Source organism: Salmo salar, chromosome 01 (genome assembly GCF_965601325.2).
Source record: "Salmo salar chromosome 01, fSalSal1, whole genome shotgun sequence".
Taxonomy (NCBI): Eukaryota; Metazoa; Chordata; class Actinopteri; order Salmoniformes; family Salmonidae; genus Salmo; species Salmo salar.
In genome coordinates, this window is record NC_138291.1 from 70,555,208 (window position 1) to 70,580,417 (window position 25,210).

The 25,210-nt window shown below is 41.8% G+C and overlaps 1 protein-coding gene across 2 annotated transcripts; it reads left to right on the forward strand.

Moving 5' to 3' along the window:
* Nucleotides 1-7,005: 7,005 nt before the first annotated feature.
* slc22a15 (solute carrier family 22 member 15) lies at nucleotides 7,006-15,173 on the forward strand. 2 transcript variants are annotated; one of them, XM_082976409.1, is made up of 13 exons: nucleotides 7,052-7,177; nucleotides 9,386-9,491; nucleotides 9,745-9,888; nucleotides 10,052-10,184; nucleotides 10,491-10,655; nucleotides 10,840-10,969; nucleotides 11,158-11,394; nucleotides 11,590-11,730; nucleotides 11,895-11,980; nucleotides 12,065-12,173; nucleotides 12,347-12,419; nucleotides 12,633-12,791; nucleotides 13,628-15,173. In XM_082976409.1, exons 3-13 carry the CDS (start codon nucleotides 9,751-9,753, stop codon nucleotides 13,673-13,675), a joined length of 1,419 nt encoding a protein of 472 aa, XP_082832535.1. In that variant the 5' UTR covers nucleotides 7,052-7,177; nucleotides 9,386-9,491; nucleotides 9,745-9,750; the 3' UTR covers nucleotides 13,676-15,173. The 2 variants fall into 2 exon arrangements, with proteins under 2 accessions (XP_014060833.1, XP_082832535.1); XM_014205358.3 differs by lacking the exon at nucleotides 9,386-9,491 and having other exon boundaries at nucleotides 7,006-7,177.
* The last annotated feature ends 10,037 nt before the right edge of the window (nucleotides 15,174-25,210 follow it).

The window sequence follows — 25,210 nt, forward strand, 5'->3', positions numbered from 1 at the left end:
CTTAGCCACAGATGATCATTAGCTTCTTTAAAATATGTTTGCTGTGAATTGATTCAAATCACAAATGTGTTGGCCTATGCCTACTTGGGAAGCCCTCATTTTGGGTAGTGAGTGTGGCAATAGGTCTAGCTGATTGAGTTGCGACTGTCAGTGACTGTCAGGGGTGTGTGGCTAAGATATCCTGTTAGGGCTAGGGGGCAGTATTGACACGGCTGGATAAAAAATGTACCCAATTTAATCTGGTTACTACTCCTGCCCAGTAACTAGAATATGCATATAATTATTGGCTTTGGATAGAAAACACCCTAAAGTTTCTAAAACTGTTTGAATGGTGTCTGTGAGTATAACAGAACTCATATGGCAGGCCAAAACCTGAGACGATTCCATGCAGGAAGTGGCCTGTCTGACAATTTCTTGCCCTTCTTGATTATCTCTATCCCTTACAGAGGATCTCTGCTGTTACGTGACACTTCCTACGGCTCCCATGGGCTCTCAGAAGGCGGCAAAAAGCTGAATCGTGGCTTTGCAGGCTCTGGTTGAAAAAAAGTAGCGCGTTTGGTTAGTGGCTGGTTACAGTACTGTGAGACTCAGGCGCGTGCCCGCGTCAACCGAATGCTTTGTTTTCTTTTGTCTGTTTACCTAAACGCAGATTCCCAGTCGGAATATTATCGCTTTTTTTACGAGAAAAATGGCATAAAAATTGATTTTAAACAGCGGTTGACATGCTTCGAAGTACGGTAATGGAATATTTAGAATTTTTTTGTCACGAATTGCGCCATGCTCGTGACCCTTATTTACACTTCGGATAGTGTCTTGAAAGCACGAACAAAACGCCGCTATTTGGATATAACGATGGATTATTTTGGACCAAACCAACATTTGTTATTGAAGTAGCAGTCCTGGGAGTGCATTCTGACGAAGAACTTCAAAGGTAATCAAACTTTTGTAATAGTAAATCGGAGTTTGGTCAGGGCTAAACTTGGTGGGTGTCTAAATAGCTAGCCGTGATGGCTGGGCTATGTACTCAGAATATTGCAAAATGTGCTTTCACCGAAAAGCTATTTTAAAATCAGACACCTCGATTGCACAAAGGAGTTCTGTATCTATAATTCTTAAAATAATTTATGTTTTTTGTGAACGTTTATCGTGAGTAATTTAGTAAATTCACCGGAGGTTTGCGGGGGGTATGCTAGTTCTGAACGTCACATGCTAATGTAAAAAGCTGGTTTTTGATATAAATATGAACTTGATTGAACAAAACATGCATGTATTGTATAACATAATGTCCAAGGTGTGTCATCTGATGAAGATCATCAAAGGTTAGTGCTGCATTTAGCTGTCTTCTGGGTTTTTGTGACATTATATGCTAGCTTGAAAAATGGGTGTCTGATTATTTCTGGCTTGGTACTCTGCTGACATAATCTAATGTTTTGCTTTCGTTGTAAAGCCTTTTTGAAATCGGACAGTGTGGTTAGATTAACGAGAGTCTTGTCTTTAAAATGGTGTAAAATAGTCATATGTTTGAGAAATTGAAGTAATAGCATTTCTAAGGTATTTTAAAATCGCGCCACGGGATTACACTGGCTGTTGCGTAGGTGGGACGATTTCGTCCCGCCTAGCCCAGAGAGGCTAAGGTGCGTCTCTCTCTGGAATGCATGCACTCAGCTCTCCAGAATGCACTCAGCTGTCTCCTGCCAATACTTGTGCATTCATGTTTCATTGTGTGAATTGTTTACCCGTTGATTGTTTTTTTTTTATCAATTCCCCATTACATATGTCACTAGTAGGCCTAAGAAATGTACTGTTAATCCCCTGTTATTTGGTTACATTGATTTCTGTTAATGCATGTATTAATTTGTCATTTACCATTCTCATTCTCGGACTGGAAACGTTGTTTTGCGGAGTTCACAACCTGCTACACTTGTAAGAAACAAGTTTTGGTTTATTACATAACCATTACGAGTTTTGTAACATTTAAAAAATATATATATAGTTTTGAGTGCTCAATGTGAGCAATGAGCATGTGCCTGGATCCAGTGCTGATTTTAGCATATAAATCTTGGTGGGGTAAACTACCCCAAAAATGTGGGTGGATGCATGCCAGCAAAGCCACTACACAACAATAAACAATACATTAATTGCATTATAACGGTGACAAACGGTGCCCACAAACTGTTAGGGCCTACATAAAGCTGTCCCAACAGCAGTCCCAACACCTTACCACTGCTACACCTGGCTATCAGTGGAGCCTTGTCTGACAGTGAAACAGTTCATTCAGCCTCAGTTACTGCCTTTTAAAAAAACATTGCTGATATGGCTGACTTGCTTAAACAAATGTGGTTTCTATTAATAATTGAGATGTACAAACTATGGCATAAGGTCACGACAAGCAGATAAGAGGTCATCCGGAATTTCAATTAAGACATTAATGAGCGAGCTAGGACGGACATAGTCAATTTAACTATTTGGTCAGCACTTTTGAAATGTACAGCGACATGATTCAGAACATGGGCCGTTCTTACAGTATTCTCCCTGTACAGCAAGTCAGAGCCGTTGGATAAATAAATGGGGCATATAAGCAGACAATGAAAGCTCTTACAATAATCGAAGATTACGTTTCTTTAAAACAGGCTATAGGCTACATGTGCATCACTAAGTCAGAACAGTAGGTGAAATTATGAGGGGAAACGTTACCAAATTATTAGGGTGAGGCAGATGGGTTACTAACAGCTTACTACACAACATACACTTAGTATTATTTTCTTAGCTACAGATAGTATACATATCTCCCTGGCATATTACATCATTTATGCAGCAGCATACAAGACATTTTTGGACTCACCTTGTTGTGCTGTGCTCACTTGAACAGCGCAGCGGTCCTTCATGGGGAAATCTTGTGTTAACACTTTGTCATCATAGTCTGGCATTCTCTGGCTTTATGGTGCTTTCAAGACAACTGGGAACTCGGAAAAAACAAGGTCGAATCATGATGACATCAGTGATCTTCAGGTCAGAGCTCTAGAAAGAGGCCAGAGTTCCCGACTTGCAATTCCGAGTTGGATGACCGTTCAAAAGTATTTTCCTAGTTGGAGCTCGTTTTTTTCCGAGTCCCAGGTTGTCTTGAACTCACTGAAGTCAGATTTCCTAGTTCCAACTTTCCAGTTGTTTTGAGCGCGGCAGAAGTCATGCTGGATTGACAACATGGGCAATGTTGAATATTTAGCCTTTTAAGCTTGGAAAAGAGACCCTTAAACCCAAACTTGGGACCACACACCAAATCCACTGAATAGCAGGCTAGTGATTGCTTTGCAATGCTTGCAGGTAGCCACTGATTCCTTCCAAACCACTCATTGTTGAATTTGCGATTTCCAACTTGTTGTGTAATGTTTATGTTCAATGGCCGATGAGTACTGAGATGTTTTATCTATAATTTCTCTTCATTATTTCTCTTCAGAATGAAAAGGATTTGCCAGTAGATTGTCGACTTGATTCATGATGATGACTGCTAGCTAAGATTTTGAAAGTATGATGTTGACATAATCAGTCTAATCAAAGCTACTGTAAATACAGTGACAAGAAAAGGTATGTGAACCCTTTGGAATTACCTGGACTTCTGCATAAATTGGTCATACAATTTGATCTGATCAACATCTAAGTCACAACAATAGACAAACACAGTGTGCTTAGACTATAACACAACAATTATTGTATTTTTCTTGTCTATATTGAATACATCATTTAAACATTCACAGTGTAGGTTGTAAAAAGTATGTGAACACCTAGGGTAATGACTCCAAAAGCTAATTGGAGTCAGCTATCCTGGAGTCCAATCAATGAGACGAGATTGGAGATGTTGGTTAGAGCTGCCCTGCCCTATAAAAAACACTCACAATATTAGAGTTTGCTATTCACAAGAAGCATTGCCTGATGTGAACCATGCCTCGAACAAAAGAGATCTCAGAAGATTTAAGATTAAGAATTGTTGACTTGCATAAAGCTGGAAAGGGTTATAAAAGTATCTCCAAAAGCCTTGATGTTCATCAGTCCACTGTAAGACAAATTGTCTATAAATAGAGAAAGTTCAGCACTGTTGCTACTCTCCCTGAGTGGCCGTCCTGCAAAGATTACTGCCAGAGCACAGCGCAGAATGCTCAATGAGGTTAAGAAGAATCCTAGAGTGTCAGCTAAAGATTTACAGAAATCTCTGGAACATGCTAACGTCTCTGTTGACGAGTCTACGATACGTGAAACACTAAACAAGAATAGTGTTCATGGGAGGACACTACGGAAGAAGACACTGCTGTCCAAAATGTTTTTATTTCTGCACGTCTGAAGTTCGCAAATGAGCACCTGGATGTTCAACAGTGCTACTGGCAAAAAAATGAAACTAATGTTCAGTTGTTTGAAAGGAACACAGAACACTATGTGTGGAGAAAAAAAGGCACAGAACTCCAACATCAAAACCTCATCCCAACTGTAAAGTATGGTGGAGGGAAAATCATGGTTTGGGGCTGCTTTGCTGTCTCAGGGCCTGGAAAAGCTTGCTATCATCGACGGAAAAATGAATTCCCAAGTTTATCAAGACATTTTGCAGGAGAATGTAAAGCTATCTGTCCGCTAATTGAAGCTCAACATAAGTTGGGTGATGCAACAGGACAACAACCCAAAACACAGAAGTAAATCAACAACAGAATAGCTTCAACAGAAGAAAATATGCCTTCTGGAGTGGCCCAGTCAGAGTCCTGACCTCAACTCAATTGAGATGCTGTGGCATGACCTCAAGAGAGAGCTTCACACCAGACATCCCAAGAATATTGCTGAAGTGAAACAGTTTTGTAAAGAGGAATGATCCAAAATTCCTCCTGACCGTTGTGCAGGTCTGATCCGCAACTAAAGAAAACGTTTGGTTCAGGTTATTGCTGCCAAAGGAGGGTCAACCAGTTAATAAATCCAAGGGATCACGTACTTTTCCCACCCTGCATTGTGAATGTTTACACAGTGTTCAATAGAGACATGAAAATGTATAATTGTTTGTGTGTTATTAGTTTAAGCAGACTGTGTTTGTCTGTTGTTGTGGGGCCCCACAAGGGTGCATTCTCAGCCCTCTCCTGTACTCCCTGTTCACCCATGACTGCGTGGCCATGCACGCCTCCAACTCAATCATCAAGTTTTCAGACGACACTACAGTGGTAGGCTTGATTACCAACAACGACGAGACGGCCTACAGGGAGGAAGTGAGGGCCCTCGGAGTATGGTGTCAGGAAAATAACCTCACACTCAACGTCAACAAAACAAAGGAGATGATTGTGGACTTCAAGAAACAGCAGAGGGAGCACCCCCCCTATCCACATCGACGGGACAGTAGTGGAGAAGGTGGAAAGTTTTAAGTTCCTCGGCATACACATCACGGACAAACTGAAATGGTCCACCCACACAGACAGCGTGGTGAAGAAGGTGCAACAGCGCCTCTTCAACCTCAGGAGGCTGAAGAAATTTGGCTTGTCACCAAAAACATTCTCAAACCTTTACAGATGCACAATCGAGAGCATTCTGTCGGGCAGCCTGGTACAGCAACTGCTCCGCCCACAACCGTAAGGCTCTCCAGAGGGTAGTGCGGTCTGCACAACGCATCACCGGGGGCAAACTACCTGCCCTCCAGGACACCTACAGCACCCGATGTCACAGGAAGGCCAAAAAGATCATCAAGGACAACAACCACCCAAGCCACTGCCTATTCACCCCGCTGTCATCCAGAAGGCGAGGTCAGTACAGGTGCATCAAAGCGGGGACCGAGAGACTGAAAAACAGCTTCTGTCTCAAGGCCATCAGACTGTTAAACAGCCATCACTAACATTGAGTGGCTGCTGCCAACATACTGACTCAAATCTCTAGCCACTTTAATAAATAATAATTGGATGTAATAAATGTATCACTAGTCACTTTAAACAATGCCAGTTTATATAATGTTAACATATCCTACATTACTCATCTCATATGTATATACTGTACTCTATACCATCTACTGCATCTTGCCTATGCCGCACGGCCATCGCTCATCCATATATTTATGTACATATTCTTATTCATCCCTTTACACTTGTGCGTATAAGGTAGTTGTTGTGAAATTGTTAGATTACTTGTTAGATATTACTGCACTGTCGGAACTAGAAGCATATGCATTTCGCTACACTCACATTAACATTTGCTGACCATGTGTATGTGACCAATACAATTTGATTTGATTTGACTTAGATGAAGATCAGATCAAATTCTATGACCAATTTATGCAGAAATCCAGGTAATTCCAAAGGGTTCACATACTTTTGCTTGCCACTGTATAACGTGAATTGATGTAATTTTATCTGTGGCCATTGATCTTGAGCCTTCTTCGATGGGCACTTGTAATGTAATTCTATGGCAGCACCGAAGAGGCATGAATTTTTTAGCTCTACCCTTAGATTTTGTGGTGATGTAGTGGCCCCATTAGTGACGGAACACTGAGCCAATCTCGGCGCAACTAGAGAACATTACCAACCCCTACGCTCCATATTTTCCACTGGCTGCCCCATCACCACAGAACTCGTAAAAAGCATTACAAGCATTTTGCAACACCCGCAATAACATCTGCTAAACATGTATGTGATCAATAAAATTTGATTTGATTTGAAAGCACTGAACTAGGCTAAAACACCAGCATTTTGAGGTGGCTTACTCAAGGAATAAAAAAGGGACCAAGTTTGAATGCGGCTTTTTTAAAACTCAATGATGTTTTATTTTAATAACATGCTAAACATGTGGGGCTCAAAACCTGCTTGAATGATGGGACGCCACTGCCTGGAGGCTATCTCGGAGTTCTTTACACTCATTTCTTTAGCCTCCAATTGATCACAGTATATCCATTCCATCCGCCCGATTCGTTCAGAACGAATTCGCCCAATTAGTTACTGCTGCGCATGCGCCGTTGTCTGTTTCGTCTCCTTGACCAATCCGCTTCCCTATATGATAACATGTGATAGTAATCCACGTCTGCGAAATTATGTTTGCGCAGTCTGTCAAATTGGTGTGATGTGCTTGAATATTGTTTCCTCTTGGAATGGATTTAGAAGAGGCATTTCAACTAGTCGGAGAATTCGGATCATATCAGAAGCAGATGGTGTTGGTTCTTGTGTTGTTACAGGTTTGTTTTATTAACTTTCCTTTTTTTTCCGCGGAAAACATATGCCACCCACAGCTAGTTAGCTAGCTGTATTAGCTAGCAATCTAATACATTTACTATATTTTCTGAATGCATTATAGTATGTCGTCAAACTTAGTATGGGGCAAGCCAGCTAGTAGTCTGTCGCTGTTATTGTTATCCAGCCATAGCTAAGCTACTTAGCTAACGTTAGTTGGCTAGATAATGAAATCACAGAAGCTTTGAAGTAACGTTAGCTTGCTGAATCCTAGCTGGCTATCTCTCTCGACATTTGCATACCCATTAAAGCCACAGTCTGCAATATTTCCCCCTGTTCAATGGCCATTTTAATTAATTTTACTCTAGTTCTTGAAGAATAGAACTTTTATAAATGAAATGACAAATGGTTTATCCTATAACCCAATATCTAAGAGCCAATTTATGCTTGATCCGAAACTGTGACGCAATTGTGACGCAATTGCCAAGTGTCTGGAGGCAGGCAGAAGACAAATTGACCACCATACCGCATCGCCATGCGCCTCTCAAATTTTGTAAAAATGAGGTCTCATATAGCTCTGCATTGACATGATTGGTGGACGGTAGGTGAGGGCGGAATGACTTGTATAAACACAAATTCACTAACCTTGACAACTTCCTTCACAACCGGTAACTTGGCGGTTAAAACCGTTGGGCCAATAACCGAAAGGTTGCTGGTTCGAATCTCTGAGCCGGCTAGGTGGAAAATGTCTGCCCTTGAGCAAGGCACTTAACCCTAATTGCTCCTGTAAGTCGCTCTGGATAAGAGCATTTGCTAAATGACTGCCGGAACAGGATCTGACACCTCTCCGTTTTGGGCTGTGTCGTTCAGGAACCTATTTGTCTGAATACTTTACCTCTAGTGGCATAAAAGATCATTGTAAAAAGTTACAATGTAAAAATTCTAATAAACTAATATGCCATCACCAGCGAGTGAGCTGTATATCATTGGGTGAAACTGGAAAGCATTTTTTGAAATATAATTTCCTCATTGTCTCCATAAATCTAGGCCTAGGCTATTGATGGATTCAAGACAAGGTCGTTTTCACTGATCTCAGTCTCGGTGTCAAAGTAGCTAGTCATTTCGATCGTTTGTGAGGTATTATGGTGCTTTCAAGACAACTGGTATCTTGGGGGGAGGAAACGAGGTCAAATCATGACGTCAGTGATCCATCTTCAGGTATTCCCCACTTGGAATTCCGAGTTAGATAAACGTCCCAAACAAATTTTCCCAGTCAGAGCTTGTTTTTTTCCCTATTTCTCAGTTGACTTAAACATACTGAATTCTGAGATTTTCCAGCTCCGTGTTCCCAGTTTTGAACGCGGCATTAAAAAAAGACTGTCAGTCTCAGTCATGTAAAATGACGAAGAATTGCATGAAATGCGTCTATAAAAGTCCCCAAACATTCCGTCACCTTTGGCCCCAAAAATAATGTCCCCATGTGTGTAACATCTGTAAGTGGCTCTACTCTTCTGCCCTATGTCACTCGGCAAATGTGTTGATATGCATTCATTGCTTTATTATAAAGGTGGGTTATTTTTTTATGTGTTCCGGTACCTCAGAGCTCCCCAGCTCTACCATGCCAATCTCCGAAATTTCAGAGGATTTGAGTAGGTCAGGCTGTTCAATTGCAGAATGTGTGAAAGGAGCTAGCTAATTAAATACCAGTGATGGATAGATCTCTTGAGTAGCTAGGCATTTATTTATTTTATTTCACCTTTATTTAACCAGGTAGGCAAGTTGAGAACAAGTTCTCATTTACAATTGCGACCTGGCCAAGATAAAGCAAAGAAGTTTGACACATACAACACAGAGTTACACATGGAGTAAAACAAACATAGTCAATAATATAGTAGAAAAATAAGTCTATATACAATGTGAGCAAATGAGGTGAGATAAGGGAGCTAAGGCAAAAAAGGCTATGGTGGCAAAGTAAATACAATAAAGCAAGTAAAACACTGGAATGGTAGATTTGCAGTGGAAGAAAGTGCAAAGTAGGAATAGAAATAATGGGGTGCAAAGGAGCTAAATAAATACAGTAGGGGAAGAGGTATTGTTTGGGCTAAATTATAGATGGGTGACAGGTACAGGTGCAGTATTCTGTGAGCTGCTCTGACAGCTGGTGCTTAAAGCTAGTGAGGGAGATGTGTTTCCAGTTTTAGAGATTTTTGTAGTTCGTTCCAGTCATTGGCAGCAGATAACTGGAAGGAGAGGCGGCCGGAGGAGGATTTGGCTTTGGGGGTGACCAGAGAGATATACCTGCTGGAGCGCGTGCTACAGGTGGGTGCTGCTATGGTGACCAGTGAGCTGAGATAAGGGGGAACTTTACCTAGCAGGGTCTTGTAGATGACCTGGAGCCAGTGGGTTTGGCAACGAGTATGAAGCGAGGGCCAGCCAACGAGAGCGTACAGGTCGCAGTGATAGGTAGTATATGGGGCTTTGCTGACAAAATGGATGGCACTTTGATAGACTGCATCCACTTTATTGAGTAGGGTATTACTTGCTTGGCACTCAGCTTCGTTTTGTTTTCCAGGTGTATATGGCATGCCAGTCCATGCTCATTGTGCTCATTGGCGCTATACCAGAATACCACATTGAACAAGGTGACCACTCCAACTATGAGGAGCTCATCAAACACGTTACATTTACAGAGGATGTCAACTCCATTGTGACGGAGGTGAGAGGTCACCGTTCATGATTCAATAGGAGCAAAAAATGTGCCGTGCTTGAGAATGTAGTGTCATTCACACCTGTGTATGGAATTTAACCCATTTAAAAATAATCTACAAAATGATAATATATGAATGCCGTATTCCTGTCTTTCCTTCCTTTTCTCTTAGTGGTTCCTTCTAAAGCAACAAGCTTACAAGGTCAGCTTGGCAGGCTCTTTGTTCTTCGCTGGGGTCTTGGTTGGAAATGTGTTTTTTGGACCCCTCTCTGACAAGATTGGAAGGAAACCAGTCTTCCTAACAGGTGACAAATGAGGTTCACAACTTTTCATATTATGATCTTAATCCATATCCTATAAAATATTTGACTGGCTGATATGATATAGCATCCATTAGGACATGTTGTTCTGACCTGCTTCCTTGCAGGCTACTTTTCAGCCTAACAAATAGTGTCACTGGTAAACATCTGAGAGTTATGGTTAGGCCTCATCATTCATAATTACAAAAAAAAACATTTTGCTTGTGGACTGCTACGTCATTGATAACATGCTCTTTTAGTAACTTTCTCTTTGACAAACCAACTTTTTTGCTCTGTTTCTCTCTCTCTCAGCTCTGTTCTTTGAGGTGGTGTTTGGCTATGCCACAGCCTTTGCTCCCAGCTATGAGGTGTTTGCGTTGTCGCGCCTGCTGGTGGGTCTGATGAATGGGGGTATGTCCCTCGTCTGTTTTGTGCTCACCCAGGAGTATGTGGGCAAGGCCTACTGGGCCATGACAGGTACAAATAATCAACCTGACAATGACAAATGTTTACCAGACACAGCTACAGTAACTAAGGAAGGTGGGACTAGGATTGGACAAAGGGTCAATTGTAGTCAGTCCGTCGACATAAGTGGTCTGACACCATTGGAAAGTGTTTTTTCCAAATGATTTAAATGTTGTCTCTGGTGTTTGTTTTTCAGGGACATTGACTAATATGACCTTTGCTGTGGGCATTGCCCTGTTTGGTGCCCTTGGCTATTATATCAGACCATGGCGTACCCTGGCAACAGCAGCTAATTCTCCTGGTGTCCTGTTTTTTCTACTTTGTGTGTAAGTCACTTTTTTTTTAAGGATGATTATTCCAAGAAAGCAATTGCATTAGAACCTTGACTGACACCTTTCCCAATACATTTTACCACATATGTGAGACTGCAGTTTGCTGATGAAACAAATAGCAAGTTGACCTTTCTGTCTCCTGTGTTTTTTTTCTGTCTTTCTTGTTTTTCTGACTGAGGCAGGACTCTCCCGGAGTCTCCACGCTGGCTGTATTCCCGTGGTTACACGGAGAAGGCGGAGGAGGTTTTGCAGTACATAGCTGTGCGGAATGGGAACAGCAATGCTGCAGCCAAAGTAAAGCTCCGTATGTGTCCTGGCTCTGTCAGGACTGGTAACCAGGGCAACAATGGCCCTGGCTTCCTCGACCTGTTCACCCACACAGTGCTCCGCAGGAGAACCGTGGTGCTCATGTATGTCTGGTGAGTTAGCACACCATGAGCTGAACCACTGGGAAACCAGGGGGACTCGCTTTTTGCAATGTCATTAATAGTACACAGACGGTATCAACAGCTCCCAACGATGTTTACGTTCAGTATACGTTGTTTTAAAGACCTTTCACATTGAAGACACACATAACTGACCTTAGCTTGACACTGTCTGTGGATGTGCTCTAGGTATTCCTGCAGCCTGGTGTACTATGGGCTGACCATGAACGCCAGTGAGGACAGTGGGAACCGCTACTTCAGTGTTGCCATGTATGGACTAGTGGAGCTCCCGGCCTACCCTCTCTGTATCTTTTTCATTAACAAGCAGTGGTAAGATTCTCACCACCTGTCATGATTAAAGTGTCAGTGATGCACTGAATAAATAAATGATTTATGCTTAAAAATTCAGAAGTTGAACTGTAATAGTTAGTTTCACAAGACCATCTATTCTCCTCAGCTGTGCTAAACAGTTGGAATTTGTGCCTGTTTTTTAGGGCTGGGAGAAGGAAAACCATGGCCAGCTTTCTGGGTTTAGCTGGCTTGTCATGTCTATGCACCATGTTGGTCCCAGTAAATGCTGGTAAGGGCATTCCATCTACAGTATATTTACATAAATTTGATTCATTATTTTGCTTTTTTAATCTATTTGTTGTTTATTATTTAGGGGCATTGTTCAATGCTACTTCTTTAGCTTTGTTAGGAAAGCTGTTGGTCAGTGCGGCTTTCAACATAGTGTATGTCTACACTACTGAACTGTACCCCACTACTATAAGGTGAGTGCAGTGCAAACAGGTCCCACTAAATTACTTCTATAAAGTACAGTAGAGGGTGCCATTCTCCCATTTTTGCTTGTGTGATGAGAGTCAATTCTCACAATGCAATATGGTTTTGAACGGTATGTTGGAGAGGTGTTTGAATAATGTTACGTGCTTTGTCTTGATGTCAGGAACGCTGGTCTTGGGGTCTGCTCAATGTCTTGCAGAGTCGGAGGGATCCTGGCCCCTTTCGTGCCCTCTATGGTACGTCAGCAGAATATCATTTAATATGACGAGAGACAAAAAATCATCAGTCTTTTTGTTTTCACAATTGTAATCAAGTACGAGGACCACTTTGGGCTTTCTAAGTGTTCAAATTGTGGTAAACAGAAGTTTTGTTTTGCCTTCTGTCAGAATGTATGGTATTCATTTGAACCCCTCAAGCTTAAGCTGTGTTTTGTTTGCTATGCGTTTCAGAGAGACTTACACACCTCTATGCCCTTCATGGTGTTCTGTCTCAGTGGGATCTCTGCTGGCTGCCTGGGTCTCCTTCTCCCTGAGACACTTAACAAACCTGTGACAGAGACACTGGATGAGCTCAGCAGCTCTGCTTACCACCGCATTGTAGAGACCGAGGTAGGATCATAACTCTGTTAATTATGTTGGGTTAGTTACCCCCTAGCTTCTCACGTACAGTACTAGTCAAAAGTTTGGACACCTACTCATTCAATCGTTTTTCTTTATTTGACTATTTTCTACATTGTAGACTAATAGTGAAGACATCAAAACTATGGCAGAACACCATGGAATCATGTAGTAACTCCAAAAAATTGTTAAACATCTAAATATATTTTAGATTCTTTCAGGGAGCCACCCTTTGCTTTGACAGCTTTGCACACTACTTTTTTGGTAACTACATGATTCCATACGTTTCATAGTTTTGATGTCTTCACATTTATTCTACAATGTAGAAAATAGTAAAAATAAAAACCCTTGAATGAGTAGGTGTATCCAAACTTTTACTTGTACTGTAGTTCGAAAGCCTGGCGAAGTTCTCCTCAGGAAGAAAATATAAAGGGGTGGAGTATAACTAGTGAAGCCAATCACGTTTTGCGTCGGTGGTGCCCCAAACGGAGTTTGTGATACTGATTTTTAAAACAACCTAGCAAGCCTATGATGCAAAACTATGTCCTACACTGTAGGAAAATATACATTTTTTTTTAAATGAATGGAAAAACAAGGAAATGCCTCTCCTGAGGGAAAATTCAAGCTCTGAATGCTAGCGCTCCCATTCAAATGAAAATCCAGTATTGATGTTCTCCAGACTTCCAATAGTTGAGACAGGATTGAGAAGGATGGTCAGGTGAGACTAGTTACTCCCCCTACCCAAATGCAAGTTTGCAATGATCTTAAATGTAATACCTGCTTAACATTCTGTATCTTGGGGGGTTGGTTTGTGTTCCGTTATACAGACACACTTGTTTGAAGAGGACCAATCGAAAACAAACCACAATCAGTGACTCACTCTTTGAACAAGAGAACAGTCAGAGGCAATCCGACAGGAGAGACTCTCGAAGCCTGTCCCCACACACAAGTGCTTTCTCACAAGGGACCCGATGTGCTCCGTTTCCATGGTGAAGCAAGGACGGGTCATGCTGTGATGGATGGTGGTCCATTTTTACAGGGACCAGCACACATGTTTACAATGTTTTCGTGTTATTTTGTTTCTCTCTTTGTATGTGTGTGATACTTTTTGTACTTTACAGTGAAAATCGCTGTTTAGCTGCAGTGAATTTATCAAGTAATCATGTGCTATCAAATGGAAGAGAACAACAATTACTGCCAAAGTTTTCAGTTTCTTCTTTGCCAAGTAGTCATCGGGGCCTAATTTATATTTTTTGCGTACATTTAACACTAAATAGCCGCGTGCGCCATTTCTGAACTGTGCACGCACAAAAACATTGAGATTTATTAACTTGGCATACGCCATTCGTATGCAGGTTTCCCATTGTAAATCAGACCTGTCATAAAACTGTGAACGAGCATTTACTCCACCTGAAAAACGCCCATCATTCACCTTTTGTGGTGACAATAACGCCCTTATTTTCTGTATAGTTTGGAAGTATTGGAATTAGGCCAAGACGGTATCTAAAGGAAATAGCAATGGCGACCTTGATCACATGTCTTTGGAGGGATTGGCAAAATGTTTTCTTTGTATTGCTATTACCTTTAGATACTGTCTTGGCCTAATTCCAATACTTTCAAACTATACAGAAAATACGGGTGTTAAAAGGTTAATGATGGGTCTTTTTCAGGTGGAGTAAATTTGGGTTATGTGACATTTTCTGAAAGACAAAAACAATTGCACGTTTTTGTGGACCTGTAAACAGATCGTTTAAATGCAATGTATTGCATAAACTTTTTCCTGACACTAAATATGCTGCACTGCCCGCGAATTCTGATACATTGTCTACTCTAAAAAATGTAAACAGTGACCTTTGTGGTAGCCTACACACTTCAATGCAAAATATTAACTGTCTGTTCACCTGTCAAATTCTACTGTATGTTATAAACCGCGCACCCTGTCGGATACATAGAGCAAAATTATAATAGCCTAACTAATAATCCCAGTTAAATGAGAGATGCGTGTGGTAATTTGTTGTATGGCTACTACAAGAATATAAACTCATAATGGCCAGAAAATGTGAGGAATTTATTATGCAATGGTTGATATGTATTATGTTTCTAAATGAAATATCTACACTAGACATTTCACATTACAGTACTCGGACGTAGCCTGTGAACCGTCTGTTCTACTGTTAAACTGTGCCTCAGATCGCATATAGCAAAATAGGCTGCTTGAAATAGATAAGCTATTTACTAGTGTGAAGTGGGTACAATTTTAAATGAGTAATATACTACCATTCGTCCCATCTTAGCCTATAGGCCGACAAGTTATTTCTAAACCATCAGTCAAAGGTGAAATGATTGTGGAAATTAAATAAATAACAGAAAATATATATGCCTTATTTCAAATTATTTTATGTGACGATGCATTGATTTTTCTTTTATCACAAATGGAAAATGATAGCATCTTATTTAGCTAGGCCTACCTGTTTTTTGTTATGAATAGGTGTCATATTTTCACAAGGCTACTACTAGGCTACTTTTGCTTTCTTGCAATGCAGAACTTCAACCACTAGAAACTGTATGCATGGTCTAAAGTTTGCGGGAGGATAGCACTTTTTCATGTTAAGTTCAGTTTTTATAAATACCAACTTTTGTGTGAAAACGGGCATGCATATTTTGTGTGTACGCAACGTTTATAAATCAGGCCCCTGAAGTTTAAATGGTTTGTTTCAGTTTCCATATAAATATAATTTCTGTGTGTTCTGCTGGTCAGATCATACGCTAGTTACAATGTGAATACAGATTATGTATAAGTATCTCTCTTGGACAGTGACGATTTGTAAAGTATTCAAGGTAATTGGTTTACATTGTGTTGATTCCAGAGTTGTAAATAGTTAATATGATGGCAAGTAACACCAATTGTGAATGGTAGCTTGCATAATTATATTGTGATGTATAATATGAGAATGACAGTGGAACATGGAATTACTGCACGTGTCATGTTTGGTAATAGTCTGGTGTCTCTCCCCCCACCAGAACAGGGTGCATTGTAATGTTCATCGACATTTTAATGTTTTATATCTTAATACTGTTTATTATAAGTAATTATAGTGGTCACTGCCTGAACTCAGGTCACGTTTGGCCTTTTCCACTAGTGAGGCGATTGTGTCACCATTGACGCAGACAGGAGAGGCCCAGATCAACCATATCGTCCAGAAGCTCTCATCAAAGACTAAGTAACTGCATAATGTTTTTTTCCCCCATCACTTATAATTATGGCAGTTGGCCAGTACCACCGGTTCAGCAAACAGTTGGAGTGAGTTGAAGAGTTGAAACCATAATCATTGTTTTGATTTATATTCCTCTGACACTATGCTTGCCAGCACAGAAATCCCCTGTTGAAGTAAATAAAAAATCTCCAACAAAAGTTTGTGGAAATTAGGTGTTGAATTGAAATGAAAATGTCTTGAATTAATGTGTATAATTATACAGTATGTGGGTTAGCTTAAAATCAAGCTCAAAACATAGCTTGGATGCACTTCAATTTTATAACTCTACGTTCTAATTTGAGCTGGAGTGCTTATGCTACTTAAAGTAATTATCGGCAGGTAGCCTAGTGGTTAGAGCGATTGGATCGAACCCCCAAGCTGACGAGGTAAAAATCTGTCGTTCTGCCCCTGAACAAGGCAGTTGACTCACTGTTCCCCGGTAGGCTGTCATTGTTAGTAAGAATTTGGTCTTAACTGACTTGCCTAGTTTAAATAAAATGTGGTCTGCTACCGTCATTATTGTATGTTTGAGCTGTAGGTTTTCACCCACCATTGATTTGAGGTCCTGGAATTGCTATTCTTCACTCTGAACAGCAAGCTTGCCAGATGATATTTCAGCATGCAGTAGATTTGTGTCACAAGCTCTTGCTGCAGAATATTTTGTAGATGGGTGATTGAAGGCAATGCACCTGAGGTAGATAAGGTGTGTAACATGGGGCTGGGTGAGGTTACTTCCATTCTCTGTCTAATTAGAAGCCAATTGAAAGGCATGTCAGATGATTCAGTTGAATGGTTGTATAAACTAAATAACAAAAAGGAAAGTCTGAAGCCTCAAGGTGACCTCATTTGCTTATTAAAACTGCCACTCGAGACCGGGGAAACACAGAATATTGTTCACACATCCTCCAATACGCACTCAAATCAAAAGTTCATGATCTGGCCAGCTAACCCCACCCCCCAATTCCTCACTTAACACTCCCAAAAAAACATTTTCCAACGGCACTGATATCTTGATATTTATAGTTACCTCCAGTCAAGTTGATGAGGCGTGAGGAGGGGAATGAGAGTGTGGTTATGTTTGAGTGGGTGTGTGAGCACTGAGCATGTGAGTGTGTGGGGGAGGCCAGGAGAGTAATGTCCACACTGACCCACTGCTGAACTTTCGAGGAACAACTCTGTCACATCTCTAGAGGGGAGAGTGCGTGATTGGGGCAGTGTGCATGAGTGAGAGTGTGCCAGGGAGTGTGTGTGTATTTGTACTTGTGGTAGCCTATTGGGTGGATTGCTAGCAGTAAATGTGCTCTCAGTCCAGATTTATGTGTTTACTTAAGATTTTATCACAGTGTTAAAAGTTTGATTAATGGTAATAGATTAATAGTCTTATTCAGATAATTATTCAAGTAAAACGCTATTAGTAGCACACAGATTTTTTGTTTGCTTTATGGTCAACTGAACTATCTAGCACCCAGTATAATCTAGTATGGTACTTTTTGCTGGTTCCTTGCTAGCTTTTCTCAGGCAACAGGCTAAAGGGCAAATACATAATTAAAGTAGATTCCCGGGTACACGGGTATAGCAGTTCTGACTCATAACTGTTGTGACATCAGTGAGTAAGTGTCAGAAGTGGACATTTTAAGGATTTGTGGTGTCTAAACAAACAGTTCCCCTTCACAGTGATGGGCCATAAATCCAGCAGTCTGACAGGGAACAGTGCAGGGTCACTGCTCTCCACAGCCGTCATTTCTCCCAACCTTTTTCAACCTCCAACCACCTAGGGGGACAGACGACAATTGGGGTTGAGCATTATCAGAGAGGACAAGTTGAAGTTATTTTGAATTTGTCAGAGTTCTGCATATAGATACAGACCTGCTATACTAGACAGTCTGGATGTGCGTGTGCTTGAGTATGTGCGCGTCTGGCTGTGTTCTTTTCTTACAATGAACATAACTCTCTATCCCCAAATCCTTGAACATTTTCTTTGTCTATGTATGACATTGCAATCTGTGACTAACGTTTCTAACCCTACACCATGCTGCTCCCTGCTGCTGCATCACAGTGGGTGTGGGCAGTGAATGGGGATGTAGCATAGGGCTGGACCAGGCTGGAGCAGTTAAAATACGGAGCCATAACTCAGCTGCTGCCACTCCACTGTTCTCCCTCCGCTGGGCTCTGTGTGAACTCCTGCACGCTGGGTGACCTGATGTTATCTGCTGCTTTCACACTCGCCGCTGCTTCTGGTTGTAATTACACTGTGTATAGAGCATCCTGCCGGTGAGTCTCTCAGAGACCGAGGCCTTTCCGCTCTTGAGAGAGGGGGAGGAAAGGAAGGACGGACATGTGCAGGTGGGGGTTGGAAAGAAGGGAAGGGGGTTGGGGAACTTTCCACAGATGGAGAGAGCAATGATGAGAGTAAGCCAAGTCTGACCTGTGAGAAAATGCTTCTTTCATATTCTTAAATACCATATTTTCAGTTTTGTTATGTGTTGGGAATGTATTGCCGAGATTATTCTCTGTTATGCATCCCCTGCCTCTCATTTTGAACCTGAGAAACTTATTGGACTTGGTTCTGTTTTTGTGATTAATCAACTTCACCAGTTTCAGCTCACACCACCCTGCTTGCAAACATATTGTGCATATCGTGACATTTCTGATAACATTTCTCATTAAAGGTATAATTAATCTATCAGATTCAGTAAAGATAAGAAACACCTGTATGACAGACTGTCGATTCACACCTACATGAGATCTGTACTGACAAGGCCAAAGCCAAGTGCAATACCTGCTGTAACATGACCTGTTCAACAGTGTGCATTCTCCTGATTTTTGGCAAGAGCCTCAAAAGGGTCTGGAACGTAGTACTACTCCTTTCTGACAGATGAAGATGGAAGGTAGCTCACTATTCACTGAGCTGCTGGTTTCTCTTTCTCTCTCAGCTTTACAGGATGCTAGATGTTTTCTGACAGTGAAAAAGAGAGATTGGTGATAATGAAACAAGCACATGGCAATGATGGATGACTTGCTGCTCGGCCTTGGAACAAGTGAAATCAGATGATGAATGTGTGGCCAGAATCTGGAGGAGATGGGGGTTCCCTCTAAAGGATTGTGGTGATGCGTAATAACCTGGATTTAGGTGCAATGAGAAACAGAAGAAGCTGGAAAACAGTGCAGTGGATGTACCAAACCACTGGAGTGAATGCTTTTAGTCTCCAGCTTTTTGGCATGTCAATGTATGAATAAAAAAAGAAACTGCACGTAGTGACCTTTAAATCATTTAAATATTTAAGGTGCGTTATATCTATTATATCAGCCCACAACAAACCCTACAAAGCTTATGTGTGCATGGCTGTCCATGGTTTTCCCCTGTGCATTAACGCGTGTATGTGTGCCAGAGACTGTCTGTCTGTATTTACAGTATGTGAATGAAGCGTCGCTGCAGTGTCCCAGGCGTATCCCCGTGCCCGCTGTGTGACCTGGTCATCCTCCCTCCCTTTGCAGCTCTGCTGCTGCGTGCTGCAGTTCAATTCCCACCATGGCAGCTGTCTGAGGGAAGCAGACTGTTTAAAATACCCCTCTTGCTGTTATATCAGGCTGCCTACGCCTGCCAGGAAAAGCAAATGAACCTTTTCACAGAGAGGAGTTTTTGGAAGCACTCTTCATACACACAGATTCACATACCACAACGGCTAAATATAACTGTCCGTCATACTGTGTACCTGATGGATGAGGCAGGCTTTTTAAAGAGTCTACCTGCCAGAAAAGTACACCACCTTTTCTTAAAAGCTCTGAGTAGAGATCTCCCCAGAAAGCAATGCAGCTTTCAAGGCACTTGTTCCTAATAGAGGGATATTTATCCTAACAGCGAACATGCAGGGGCAGTTTCAGGTCATTGCACTTAGACCATCAGTGGTATCTGCTAAATGCTTTCAAAGGCAAGCAGTCTGGGTTTTCTTTCAAAATATACGAAAACAATTGGTAGACTAAAACTTCTGGTAAAAAGTTGATCAAAGCTTATGTAACCCCTGCCTGAACTAAGAATAGTGAACTTCACTTATGAGGCCCCTCCTCTCTCTCTAAAGCTTATGTAAAAGGCAATAAACCATAAACCCTCTTAAAAACAATAACAATTTTAAGCAAATGAAAAGGCCTATTAAAACGTTATAGGAGGAGGTCAGCAATGAACAACATGTTATGTGAAAACCTGTAGGGTACACTGATCGAGTTAAACACTCTGTATTCTTTGATAAGCCGGTATAAACATTAGCAAATTAGCTGTAACAACAGCAAAGGGTTTGTTTTCATTCCAGAACCAGTTATGCCTGCCGCTGGTTTGCACTGCTAGGCTGCGTTTTGGGCCCGGAGGTGACACAAATCTCATCTTTAAACAAATACATATGGGTCATAACCCCTCTGTTTTGATTCCCTGGCCCATCCTAGACAGACACACACCACACAGACGCACATATGAACACAACCTAGGAAAGAATGTGTGTCCCTCACCATAGCGTAGTCCTAGACCCTCTTCTCCTAAAGCACACACACGCCACACAACTGAATGGACTGATCAAACAGCCACGCTTGAGTTTCATTCACAGTGACTGTATTTGTGCTCCTAAAGGGGGCGTGAGGGGCGTCAGAGGGTCATAAAGTGAACCAATGAGGGGGGGATAGACAGGACAGGAGGGAGGAAGGAAGGGGGGCAGGAGTTGTGACACCGCTCACCTGTCATTGCCCTTGAATGTGGCGTGCAGCACTTTCCAGGTTGTTTTATGCTGCTTCGAGCCTCTCTGTCTCTCTTTTATTTGACTCATGGGTGGAACTGCCTGCTGTGCCCTGACAGAGTTCATGGTTTAGATGAACTTTTGAACCTCTGCTGGTATGTGGCACACGGTAGTACAGTGTATATCAACCCCACACAGGATTTCATAGCATAAACAACCCCGTCTGAGACACAAGGTGTTTATTTGCTCTGATGGATATGAGAGTTCATGAGGGCTCTTGCAATTCATCCTCCCACTCTGCTTCTGCTTTGTCAAAGAGGGTTCACAGCTCTTATTTTGTCCTCCATGTGCAAAACTTTAGGAAACAAAAACAGTAACCCTCAGATAGTTGATTTAGCTTGGATTGTTTTTACTTTTCAACGAACTCTGCCTGACCTTGAGGCACAGGCTGCCACGAAACAAGTTTTTGCAGTTATTTGGCAATGAAATGCATGCTTCCTATCTCATTTTACCATGCTTCAGGGCTGGGAGTTCACCCTGACTGTAAGCAACAAATCCCAAAAGTTTACAGGGTGAGTCTTTATGGGTAAACTGCTAACATGAAAATGTTGAAAACCGTAGCTCAATAACTTTAGCCATTTCACAAGTAAACAACATATTCTCCTTCCAAATATGTACAAGAGCATAAGACTACTTATGCTAACACACACGATGCATGCATGCATGTACACACTCACACACCACACCACACCACAGGAGGCCAGTGAAGGGAGGACAGCTAATAATAATGTCTGGAATGGAATGGTATCAAACACATGGAAACCATGCATTTAATGTGCTTGATACCATTCTATAGATGCTGTTCCAGCCATTACTATGAGCCCGTCCTCCCTATACCAACCCCTATGACAGGGGTGTCAAACTCATTCCAAGGAGGGCCGAGAGTCTCCATTTTTTTTTTCTCCTTTCAATTAAGACCTAGACAACCAGGTGAGGGGAGTTCCTTACTAATGAGTGACCTTAATTCATCAATCAAGTACAAGGGTGGAGCGAAAACCTGCAGACACTCAGCCCTCTGTGGAATGAGTTTGACACGTGCCCTATACGAACCCCTACACACCTGTCTGATACACCCTCACACACAAATACAAATGTGTGGAGTTCCATCTCTTAATCTCTCCTCTCTTCCACTATCATGCCAGATGCTCTATATTATGATGGAAATGGAGGAGGGTGAACTCCAGTGGGAACAGCCAGAGGCCTTTGTCAGTCATGAACTCTGGAGGAGGTTTCAGCTTGTCCTCAGAGAAGCTGACTTCTGGAATGCTGCAATAACAGATGTTGTCTGACATAGCCAATAATTATCTCTCACCTTGGCAGATCCCTGTTTAATTTGCGCCTTATTCCTCCTGTGTGAACAGCTTGTGTCCTTTTCTGTTTAAGGTCACAGCAGGATGCTGCTCTCTCTCTCTCTCTCTCTCTCTCTCTCTCTCTCTCTCTCTCTCTCTCTCTCTCTCTCTCTCTCTCTCTCTCTCTTAATGTCTCTCTCTCTCTCTGTTTATCTCTATCTCCGTTTTACTGAGTCACATGATTAGAGCATTGTTTGTGGCTTGGATCATGTAGTGTGTGTGTGTGGATATAACCTCGTTGTTTGAGAACCTCATCGTTTTCATACATATGAAACAACATGGTCTTTATAACATTTTGAAATCTGAACAACATTTGCTTACGTCCTAAAGATGTTTGTCCTTGTGAATGTTTTTCCTGGCAGCTTTTTATTCTGAAGGTATTTCCTGGCAGCTTCTTGTAAAGTTTAGTAAACTTTGTTACAGTAACGTTTCTATTTCCTCTGAATGATTGGTTTATTTTTTTGAGAACCTTTGACTCTAAAAGAAAGTCTCAAACACAAAGTCAAATAACTAGCCCTGACATCTCCAAAAGAGTCAACAAGCGAGTGGATTTGTGTAATCCGTCTGTGGGCGGGTAAATTTCTCTCTAAAGACTGCTCTCTTACCTCATTATTGTAATTAACTGTTAACTCCCAATGACCTGGAACGGCTATATAAAGAAATCATTATTGATGTCTATCTTTTGTACCATACTAGAATACAAGTGACATGATTTCAGAGGGAGGTTACAGAGTCGGTTATAATTTCCTTTGGGACTAAAAGGTGGCATTACCTAACTTTGGGCTTGATGTTTTAGGAGCCCTATCATATCCTCCGTCTGCACTGGCTACCTCCAGAAATGGCCTATTATATTGACAAGATAGTCAAGTGACCGCTCTAACAATGGAAAGACACGTCCTCAAAAATGGAAGGCAGGCAGGAGTAGGCAAAATCAGGTGGGACCATTCTAGGCAATGAGAGGGCAAATACGCATGTGAACAACAGGCCATTGAGATAAATAGAGGACTCATCTTTGTATCTGTGCATTATAGCGTCTGTGACAGCATGAGCAGCGCCATTGAGGCTATCTCAATTTTCTTCTGCATTGGCTGATTGCACCCAACTCATAGGAATTCCCACCCAGTTGACTACTTTAAAATGGTGGAAGCCCTCAATTGTAATATCCATGCTAAAATGGGTTATATAAACTCAGCAAAAAAAGAAACATCCTCTCACTGTCAACTGCATTTATTTTCAGTAAACTTAACATGTGTAAATATTTGTATGAACATAACAAGATTCAACAACTGAGACATAAATTGAACAAATTACACAGACATGTGACTAACAGAAATGGAATAATGTGTCCTTGAACAAAGGTGGGGTCAAAACCAAAGGTAACAGTCAGTATCTGGTGTGGCCACCAGCTGCATTAAGTACTGCAGTGCATCTCCTCCTCATGGACTGCACCAGATTTTCCAGCTCTTGCTGTGAGATGTTACCCCACTCTTCCACCAAGGCACCTGCAAGTTCCTGGACATTTCTGGGGGGAATGGCCCTAGCCCTCACCTTACGATCCAACAGGTCCCAGACGTGCTCAATGGGATTGAGATCTGGGCTCTTCGATGGCCATGGCAGACCACTGACATTCCTGTCTTGCAGGAAATCACGCACAGAACGAGCAGTATGGCTGTAGGGTCATGTCAGGATGAGCATGTCAGGATGAGCCTGCAGGAAGGGTACAACATGAGGGATGAGGATGTCTTCCCTGTAACGCACAGCGTTGAGATTGCCTGCAATGACGATAAACGCGAATCTGACCATCACCCCTGGTGAGACAAAACTGCGACTCGTCAGAGAAGAGCACTTTTTGCCAGTCCTGTCTGGTCCATAGGCGACGTTGTTGCCGGTGATGTCTGGTGAGGACCTACCTTACAACAGACCTACAAGCCCTCAGTCCGGCCTCTCTCAGCCTATTGCGGACAGTCTGAGCACTGATGGAGGGATTGTGCGTTCCTGGTGTAACTCGGGCAGTTGTTGTTGCCATCCTGTACCTGTCCCGCAGGTGTGATGTTCTTGATGTACCGATCTGTGCAGGTGTTGTTACACGTGGTCTGCCATGTGCGAGGACGATCAGCTGTCCGTCCTGTCTCCCTGTAGTGCTGTCTTAGGTGTCTCACAGTACGGACATTGCAATATATTGCCCTGGCCACATCTGCAGTCCTCATGCCTCCTTGCAGCATGCCTAAGGCACGTTCATGCAGATGAGCAGGGACCCTGGGCATCTTTATTTTGGTGTTTTTCAGAGTCAGTAGAAAGGCCTCTTTAGTGTCCTAAGTTTTCATAACTGTGACCTTAATTGCCTACCGTCTGTAAGCTGTTAGTGTCTTAACGACCGTTCATGAATCGTTTATGGTTCATTGAACACGCATGGGAAACAGTGTTTAAACCCTTTACAATGAAGATCTGTGAAGTTATTTGGATTTTTACGAATTATCTTTGAAAGACAGGGTCCTGAAAAAGGGACGTTTCTTTTTTTGCTGAGTTTACATGATGAGTCCTCTATCTCTGTGACAACAGGCACAACTCCGATATTTAATGTTGTATATAAATTTGACGAAACGACACGTGCGTCCACTTATATCAGTGAATTTGTAAGAAGCTAACCACTAAGAAACTTCTATTCAATCAAATAAGCCTCATGTAGCAAATTAGCAATTACAATTTTTGTTGACCAAATTCAAAACTCATTGACCATACAAAAATTCCTCACTTCGTTGGCTTATTTTAGTGGACAGATTTTAGGCAGAGTAAAACCTCTCGCCTCTCACTTCGCCTTTTCCTCTCTGCTACCTCTCATTTCACAAATCGTTGTCCGTTATCGCTTTCAAAGTGTCTTTGAACCGAAGCCCACACAAGTGGAGAGCAAGAGTTCTAAGAGAGCATGAACATACTTGTTTACGGTGTGACTTTTATTGGCCAATAAAGCCTTTTACAGCAGATGAAATTCAAATGTGAAATGCATGAAATATCGCTATTAACCTTCTTGC